General features: G+C 41.4%; 1 protein-coding gene across 4 annotated transcripts; it reads right to left on the bottom strand.

Annotated features, from left to right (window-relative positions):
• Positions 1–5008: 5008 nt before the first annotated feature.
• LOC119787794 (retrovirus-related Pol polyprotein from transposon 412) lies at positions 5009–7879 on the bottom strand. Of its 4 annotated transcripts, XM_038291836.1 has the most exons (3): positions 5608–7879; positions 5353–5415; positions 5009–5065 (listed from the first exon to the last, which is right to left on the bottom strand). In XM_038291836.1, the coding sequence occupies exon 1, from the start codon at positions 7870–7872 to the stop codon at positions 6262–6264; it is 1611 nt and encodes a 536-aa protein (XP_038147764.1). In that variant the 5' UTR covers positions 7873–7879; the 3' UTR covers positions 5009–5065; positions 5353–5415; positions 5608–6261. The 4 variants fall into 4 exon arrangements, with proteins under 4 accessions (XP_038147764.1, XP_038147762.1, XP_038147761.1 ...); XM_038291834.1 differs by having other exon boundaries at positions 5028–5065; positions 5353–7879; XM_038291833.1 differs by having other exon boundaries at positions 5042–5154; positions 5353–7879.
• Positions 7880–9925: the final 2046 nt, after the last annotated feature.

Here is a 9925-nt window from a genome sequence, read left to right as displayed (position 1 = left end):
ATCACCTTTGGGGCCACATTTGTAATATTTACCTTGTATGTATATATTGACAATTCACTTCATATCAGCCATGTTAATCATTTAAAAAGGAAACATTCCCAACTGATGGCTGTGATGATGGACTATACTTTGCTGCACACCAGGCTTCTGTAATGTTACTGCGACTCCTGTAGAACAGGCAAAGGAGGACTCACTGGAACGTAAACTTCCACCACAATGAGCTGCCAGTTTTCTGCTAGGCATTAGAGCTCAATTAGCCCTGTCCGTCCTTATTTAGTAGCTGCAGCAATGGCCACCATTTGGCTTAGTGGTAGTTCAGTGGTACTGCAAGTAGATACGTTTACATGTATGTAGCTCATGACACACAGGGCTTGTGTTCTATTTGGGCTGAATAAAGGGCTATCAAAACACTAGCTTGGAGTATATAATCTTTTTTTAAGTTAATCAGCTGAATTTTGGTCTTTCTATTAAAGGTAAATTGTGCGACTATATATCTTTTATCCTTTTATTAACGTGAGACAGAATGTTAAAGTAATACGATAAGAACAACTATATACTAAGCAACAAGGAACTGATTTCAGTCCATAACCATAATTAATACATCCTCCTATAAGTACATTAAGTGGTTCATTTATATCTAAGCTTTTTTGAAACAGGAAATCTGGGACCCAAAGACAACCAGTGTGGTAAATTCTTATGGTTTTATATGAGTACCTGCATTAACTTTCTGTTATTTCCACACCAAGATCTGCTAAACATCTAAAAAAACGAATATCTAATTTATTTCTTAATTTGAAAATATATCAAAGCGTAGAAAACAAGGATTAAATAAGGGGAGTGTTTAGGATTAGATTACTCTCCACTGTTACACACCATGTTGTGCAAATAATTTTTTGTGAATTGTGGGCAAATGGAAAACTCATCACTATTTCTTTATCTAACTAAGGCTAGAGACGTGAAACAACATGCTGCATAACTGGACAAACAGCACTGACTAAAAGAGAGATCTAACAGGCAAGCTTGCCAGACCAAGACTGATACACAGATGCAACAACATTGGCAGCAGCATCAGACAACCTGAGGGGCAGAAAATGCTCAACCAAGACTGGATTGTACAAACAAAAAGAGAATGCATCTGAGTAAACTCAGCAAGTTATTAACTGAGCTCCGACAGTGTTTCCTGACTTGATCTATTAAAAGAAAGGGAATTATATTTATTTATATTCTTATACTCTGTGTGGAATGGGCAGCATGTCATCTCCCATAAATAAAGGCAAAATGACTTAAGAATCAAACAATTAAGGGGAACCCAGAAAAATGAAGTAAAAACATAACAAGCAGGTCTGTTTTTCTCATGTCTCAGTTGTTTGATGGGTGTTTGGATACAAAAATAATCTACTGTGTGACAAACAAAGCCTAATTGTGGGGAAGATGTCAGTTAGTTCCCTTTAAAAAAAAGGTAAATATGTAAAGATTTAGCCAAGCAAGCTAAACTTGTTAAGGTAATCCAATTTAAATGTTTAAATAATTAATATATATTTGAATGTGAGCCATTTTATTTAGCTATGCCAATTGTAAATTGAGTTTTTGTATAGTAAAATAGATAATTTGTGCAGGAAGAGACCTCTAATTGACTTTATGGTTTATGTACACATAATTCAGAATCCTCAGGTTTCCAAATAATCATTAAAAAATAGAACAGATCTAGAGATTAGATTTTTACAACCAAGGTATGCAAAATTTTCCTGATGTTGAGATTGTAGGTTGTGGTTGATATTTGACATCATGATTTTTTTAATCATTTTTCATCATTCTTGTTGTTTATCAAGTCCTTTCAGGTCTAAGTGGTACAGTGAGGATGAAAAAATGTTGGTGTGAGAGACATGCAGCAAATAACCACAGGTGGGATTTGAACCCAGGTCCACCACATCAAGGACCAAGGCCTCCACACATGGGTCATGTGCGCTAACATTTGCTAGCCTCGTGAGACCATCCTGAGCTCGCGAGCTTTCAAGGTTTCACTCGCAGATCAGTCTGGCTACTCTCCGTTAAAGAAAATTTGGAGCCGCCTCAAAGCCAACGCTGATTGGACGTTCGAACGTCCAATCAGCGCTGGCTTTGAGGCGGGTTGAGGTGTGACGCAACGAGAAGTGCGACAGTTAGGTCTAAAGAACATGGCGGCTTCAGCCGATGAAACTAGCGTTAGCGTGGCTATCGAGCAAGTTTTATGGGAATTACAGAGTATTTCTTCACTGAAAGAAGAGCAAAACACTGCTCTGGAGGCTTTTCTCAGAGGAAAAGATGTTTTTGTTCTCCTCCCAACTGGTTTCGGCAAGAGTTTGATCTATCAATTGGCTCCTCTTCGTCGTCGCTCTGTTAGTACGTCATATGCTTCATTGATCTGATTGGTTTATTTGGCCCGTCTATCAACAACATAGGCCATCAGCTAACCAGTATTTTCGCCCCTTCCCAAAATTACTTCAATGGAAGGTTTCCAGATGGATATGCGGAGCAAATCCATCTGGCGGAGTCAGGTTAAACATTTGCACCACTGAAGTGCAACTGGTTTGATTGATTTTTTTTCTGTAGTCATATGACCTGTGTTGTGAACTAGCTGTTTGTAAATAAACTGAATTAAAATGAAACAAACTGAATTGAATAGTTAAGTTCTGTGAATGCCTTAGTTCCTACTCTATAAAAACATGCAGATAGTGTCTTTAGTCCTCCTGTTTCCTTGTTAATCAAACGAATGCCAGCCACCCGTCCCCCATCCTGCAATAGATTCTTTCATGATTCATTGCAGGATTAGTATGTATGCTGTTCATGCCAAGCAAACCCTTATCCATGACTGTTTGTGGCCACTCCATCAGGCCAAGCAGTAATTTTTTTCTCATTTATTCATTCATTTATCTATTTTTTTTATTTTTTTATTTGTTAAACAAACTCTTTTCAATTCACAGAGCTGCTTCTGCCTGCCTGTATGCATTTGGGTCCCACTCCAACAAAATGTAACAGAAAAATAATCTCTTAACTCAAAACATGTCAATCTAAAGGCAGGAAGCTGCAGCAGAGGGACACACCATGGGCCACTGAGGTTACCAGGGACAGAAAACTGCTTTAAGTAGAACAGTAATATATTTAAAAAGCATTTCCTGGTCTGATGAATCTCAATTTCAGCGGAATCATTCAGAAGCTATGGTTGTTTTTTGGTAAGAACAAAATGAAAGCAATGATGCATTATGCCTTGTGCCTTAGTATTATGACAAGATGCTAATGTAACCATCCTTTGGGATAATTTTTTGTTCATTTTGTGACCTTTAGTAGCAAAAATGCATTTATTAAACACTGCAGCACAATAATTGATTAGGTCTAATGTATTATTTTTATGGCTATAAAGCCATATCAGAAGGTGCAAAGTATCTCTGATTTCCTTATCAAGCCAAAAGTTTACCGTACTCTACGGACTCCAGTTATTAGAGCCCGATCGAGTAAAGATTCACATCTGCAATAACTCCATTATGCTGATCCGACACATTGCTTTACCAGAGCTGTGCAAAGTGGGTATAATGATGAGGCATTCAAAAGGTAAACAGCCCTGTGTAAAGGGTCTTCCTTTTTTCACTATAAATAAAACAGATAAACATTTTTATGCACCAATAAAGCATAAAAAATTCAATAATTTTGTGGGCCTCAGGACAACAGATACAAATCAGTGAAGTTTTTTTTTGTTGTTGAAGACAAAGGATGGATTACCATGCCTACTTCAGTGGACAGAAAAAGAATAATCAGTTTAAAAACTGAGAAATTATAAAACAGAGAAACAAGCTTTTTAATTCTTTGTATAGAATAAGGGAGAATCAAGTACAGCAGAAAGGCCTAGCATAGTTTATCGTTTAATCAGCACATTTTAAAGCTTTTCTTCTGCTATTAGTGTAGTTTAAGAAGCTTAAACACTTTGCCAGAGCTGAGTAGACTGTTTGTCAAAGTTCGCAAAGAAACATTTAGAAGAGAGAGGATTATCTGAGATAAGTTGGAGCTCAAGTAGAAAATGTGAGGTTTTTAAAAAGTTTAAACAAATCTTTCGAACAAGGAGTTAGAAAGCAATTAACTTGTTCAGATTAAAAATTATGGGTATAAACGTAGGAAATAAAAGGGTAACATGTAAGTATGCAATGTTTACAATAGTGTTTATTTGTGCCTTCATGCAAGAGTCATGGGGTAGACAGGCAGTTAATCAGCCACCGTCCTTTTTCAGCGAGAGTGGAGAGGAAAAACTCCCTTTTAACAAGAAGAAACCTCCAGCAGAACCAGGGTCAGTGTGAGCGGCCATCTTTTGAGGCTGACTGGGGTTCAAGGAAACAGAAGCAGAGAAACAAACAGCAACTGTAAATGGCGCCCCATCCAGGAAACACACAGCCAGGCAGACAAGCTCCGAGCCAGCTCCCATGTTAGAGGATGAAGAGAGGACATCCAGCCAGTCAGAAACAGAGAAACAAGACTACACTGAAAAACAGGCCAAACTCCGACATCTATAAACAAAGGTTTTGATAGCAGCAGCACAGCTGATATTTATCTCCAGGATGGAGTCACAGCCGAACAGGAACTGACCAGTTGAAGTTACTATGAGAAAAAGCAGAGAGAGCAGAATGTTAGTGAAGGTCCGGAGACATTTTTAACTATAATCTGTGAGGGAGGGATGGATAGATAGCTAAGTAGCTAGGTAGCTAAGTAGCTAGCGGGATGTTTAGCAAGTTAGCTAGCTTGCTGCCTAAACATTGTTGTTGTGGTAGGTGATAACTGCATCGCTTGCTATTTGGCAAACTTGCTTCACATGTGAAGTATCTCAAGACTGTGTATTTACTTTACTAAATTCCTTATTTTGCACAGATTGGGTTTGAATCGCGTTTTGCAATGAGCTGCATAAATCTGAAACCAGTACAAAATATAGTCGCGCTTGTTAGCCATAAACCTCACGAAGCTAGTAACGTTATGTATAAACTAGTGTAACGGTTGGAAAAAGGAAGTCAGATCCACCTCGAAATCAGGATTCAGGATAACTTTATTCCTGTTCAAAACAAGAACATTTTAAACACAGCAGCTCCTGGGTTCTGGATTCTCCACAAACACCCTCTCCCCAGCGCAGCTAGGCGCGAACTGACTAGGAAATGCATTAAACAAAACTGAAATTCTCTGAGATTCAACAATAAAATAAATTTACAGTCATACAAAGCAATTAAAATAAAACCTAAACAGAAATAATCTGCTTTACAATTGTAATTTTCCACCATATCATAGAAATATACTAAATACATTAATTTAATATCCAAATAAAATCTGAAACAACACACATACCTGTTCAAAACAAGAACATTTTAAACACAGCAGCTCCTGGGTTCTGGATTCTCCACAAACACCCTAACCAGCCAAAAGAAAAAAAAAATAAACGTGTTGATACAGAAAACTTGATGGGTATCACCAATGTGGGAGACAAATGCCCAGCATAGTGCTGCGCTAAACATAAATATATATATATGTGAGTTTATAACATATTTTTAGAACGTTTTCAATGTTTTAATACTGAAATGAAAGACAACTCTGTACACTTACCTCTCCCCAGCGCAGCTAGGCGCGAACTGAGGAGGGCAGCGGGAACACACAGCATATAACGCAAAATCAGGAAGTAAGAAAATAAAAGCTTCCCCACCAAAATAAAATACAATTAAAAACAAAGGAAAACAAATATTCATAGATGAGGATGACTTTTTTACAAACTAGGGACAAAAATGAAAGCAAGATAAAACAGAAATAATATATAAAACTATATATTATTTTATTAAATGAACATATTATTTTATAAATAATATGACAGACATGTCAATTCAAATAAAATTAGTTTTGAGAAGGTTCATCAAGAAAAATAAAATAAATTAATAAGATTAACTCTGCTACATACTCCCCCCTGAACTTCTCAAAACCGTCCCAACATTAATCAAGACTGGACACAGAATAACATTCTTGCCATCTGACAGACAACGACCACACACACTTGAGCGACATTCAAGGTCTTCCTCTAGGAAAGGAAAAGCAACATTGGAAAGTTGGCCAGACTCAACAATGCCTGCTTGCTAAAAGATTGTGCCGTAAACACAATCTCACAGTTAGTGGCTGTTACTCTCCCATACAGTTTAGCTAATGGGCGTTGACTTATTTACAGAGGTGTAATACTACCATACTCTATTCACAAACAAAAGTTGTCTACTCCTACAAAAATAAACTCCTTGTAAATCCATGGACTGCATTACGTGTCTGTGTGTTCCTTTGTGCCATGTGTTGTATCAGTCTGTTAACTGGTTTGATTATCCTGCCAGCCCTGGATCTGACAAGGCTTACAGCACCAGTTGTTGGAGTTGTTGGCCTACCAGGACTTATAACAACTGCTTCTTCGTCAGTTCCTGGCTGGTTATGCGGCGAGTCTGGACATTTAGCCGAGTCGCTTCCGATCTCTCCAAGACTCTCAGCATCGCTTGCTCCTGATTGAAGATTCCTGACACAACTTTCAGCATCCTGGAGGTCTTCAGGGTTTGAGGTGGTATTTGCCACCCAATCAGCAGTGCGGTCCAATCCATTACTCTCTGAATACACAAGTGAGACATCCTGGTCACCACCGTTAACAGTACTTGGATCTGGGGTGATGTCAGAGGAAAACACTGACTCTTGCTCTTTGTCCAACTCCAGTGGCAGGAAGTTTGCTGCCAGAAGTAAGTTGCGATGGACTACTTTCTCTTGTCCAGTTGCTGCGTCTTTGATGCGGTAAGTATGGCATCTGGGATCATGAGACACAACAATGTAGATGTTAGAGGACCACTTGTCTGCAAGCTTCCTACGGCCACGTTCCCCTTTATTAGCCAAGAGTACTTGATCCCCGTCAACTATGTCCGTGCCCCTTGTTTTTAGGTTGTACAACTGGGCCTGATGTTGCTGGCTGGAGTAGGCATTAGCCTGAGCAGCAGCTAAAGCCTCTTTAAGGTCCTCTCTGACTCTTTTTGTGTAGCTGTGGTAATCCGTGACTTCATTATCCCTTTCCACATTGTGAAACATGACATCGACTGGGAGGCGAGGAATCCGACCAAACATCAAATAGAAAGGCGCATAACCAGTTGACTCATGGACAGTACAATTGTAAGCAAAAGTCAATGTCTGCAACATCTGTGGCCACATGCACTTGTCGCGGGGTGGCAAGGCTCTGATCATATTACCAAGGGTTCTGTTAAACCTCTCGGTCTGGCCGTTGCCCATCGGATGATACGGGGTGGTCCTCGACTTCTTTACCCCTGCCACTTGCAGCAATTCTTGGATCAACTGACTCTCGAAATTGGCCCCCTGATCCGAATGGATTCTTTGAGGGAAACCATAAATACAAAAGTATCTGTCCCATAGCTTGCGAGCCACTTGTTTGGCGGTTTGGTCTGGGCACTGAAAAGCATGGGCCATCTTAGTAAAATGGTCGGTTACCACCAACACATCAACAGTTCGACCCCTTGCATCTTCTGCAGACCAGAAGTCGAGGCACACTAACTCCAGAGGGCTTGTAGTTTTTATGCTCTCTAGGGGGGCTCGACCCTCGGGTTCAGGAGTTTTGCTCACAACACAACGTTTGCAGCATTTGACATATTCACGAACACTGTGCTCCATACCGAGCCAAAAGAATCGTTGCCTGGCCAGGTGCAATGTCCGGTGTTGGCCTTGATGTCCAGCCTCATTGTGAACGCCATGAAGTGCTTGGTCTATCAGAGACGAGGGAGTTACAAACTGGTATCTTTTCTTGCCAGTACTTAGATCTTTACACACTCTATATAGAATGTTGTCCAGCATCTTTAGTTTCTCCGACTGTTTCAAGAGCTTCAAAGCTCTGGGTAGCAAGCCAGATTTTTCTCTCCTGGATGGCCGCCTGCCTCGCATGACGGACGGGATGACCTGCGATAATACGGGGTCATTTTGTTGTGCCTCCTGGAGGGCCTGAAGGGAGAGCATAGGTAGAGGCACCGAACCAGTCGGCACTAGCCCCTCTACGTCTTGAGCCAGCCAAGTCAACACCCTCTGCTCGTGACTGAGGTCCCACTTTGCATGTCCCAGCAGAACTGCAGATACCTCTTCTTCACTCAGCGACTGATGTTCTGGGCGTTGAAGAGACTGGAGGTATTCATCCCCTTGATGGTCGGTACTGACCCGAAAGACCTCCTGGACTGCATCTCGCCTTACTTGTTGTGATTCCTCCAATAAAGCTTCATAGGACTCAGTCACCAGCCTTTGGGAGACTTTGTTCTTGATGAATGGTTGTCTGCTCAAAGCATCAGCAACCACATTTTTACTTCCAGGTATGTATTTGATGCTGAAGCTGTAAGGGGACAACTTCGCCACCCATCTTTGCTCACATGCGTCCAGTTTAGGTTTAGTGAGGATATACGTTAAAGGGTTGTTATCCGTCCAAACGGTGAATGTGTGTCCTTTGAGCCAATGACTGAACTTATCGCAAACCGACCATTTGAGTGCAAGAAACTCTAATCGATGGGCAGGGTATTTGCTCTGACCACGGGTCAGTGCTTTACTAGCAAAAGCGACTGGTCGGGCTTTGCTCTCCCCTTCTTGAACCTGGGATAATACAGCCCCGAGTCCATCAGTGGAGGCATCAGTTGAGAGGATGAACGGTTTGTTAAAATCAGGATGTGCAAGGACAACAGATTTCGAAAGTGCAGACTTCAGCAGCTCGAATGAGTTTTCCTGTTCCTGCTTCCAGTCACTTGCATGCAGTTTTTTGAATGAAGCGACACCACGTGGGTTGCCTTTCCTCCCTCTCGGGGCAGCTGTAAGAGCAAACAGGGGTTTGGCTAGCTTGGAACAATCCTGAATGAACTGCTGATAGTACATTACCATGCCCAAGAATGATTTGACTTTCCTTTGAGAGGGTGTCACCCCGTCCTCCATCATAAGGTCCGCAACCGTCATTGATGTTATAGCCCTAACCTTGTCTGGATCGGTCGAGACACCATTACTGTCCACAATGTGTCCGAGGAACTTTACGCTCCTTCTAAGAAACTGACATTTTTTAGGGGCTAACTTTAGCCCATGGTCTCTCAGTCTGCTGAAGACCATTTCCAACCTTCTCAGGGCCTCAGCCTCATTGGATGCATAGACTAGCACATCATCCAAGTAGCAAAGAAGAGTCAGGAAATTTTGATCTCCAAATATACTCATCATTAATCGCATAAAGCTGGCTGGGCTATTGCACAATCCCTGGGGAAGACGGTTGAACTCATAAAGCCCCATGGGTGTTGTGAAAGCCGTCAACTTCCTGTCCTCTTCTGCCACAGCAATATTGTAGAAGCCGTGGGTGAGATCCATAGCACTGAATAGTGTTGCCACCCAAGGCTGCGAGACAGTCTGCTTGATGTGGCAAAGGATGGGCGTCCTTTATTGTGCGAGCATTTAACCATCGATAATCTACACAGATCCTAAGGTCCCCATTCTTTTTCCACACAAGGACCAGCGGTGATGCCCATTCACTCTTCGACTTGCGGATTATCTCGAGTTCTTCCATCTCTGAGAGCACCTGTCTGAGTTTATGGTAATGCCCCGGGGGCACACGGCGGTATGGGAGCCTGAAGGGTCGGGAGTCAGAAAGATGGATCCTGTGAACAACATCCTTTGCTGATCCGCAGTCAAGCTTGGTTTTTGAGAATACAGCCTCATACTTTCGGACAAGTTGTAACAGCTGGCCCTTCCAATAGTCTGACACCTCACAGGATTTAATGTCCAAACTCTCAAGTCCAAGTTTGACTAAGGACTCTTGATAGTCCGATGAGTGAAAGTCTTTTGCGTCATCAGTCAGTTCACTGTGCATTGCCTGGTTTTTTACCTCAATTGAGTT

Source organism: Cyprinodon tularosa, unplaced genomic scaffold (genome assembly GCF_016077235.1).
Source record: "Cyprinodon tularosa strain WSP-4 unplaced genomic scaffold, ASM1607723v1 ctg301, whole genome shotgun sequence".
Taxonomy (NCBI): Eukaryota; Metazoa; Chordata; class Actinopteri; order Cyprinodontiformes; family Cyprinodontidae; genus Cyprinodon; species Cyprinodon tularosa.
The sequence above is the reverse complement of the archived record's forward strand: the minus strand, read 5'-3'. Positions and strand labels throughout refer to the sequence as shown.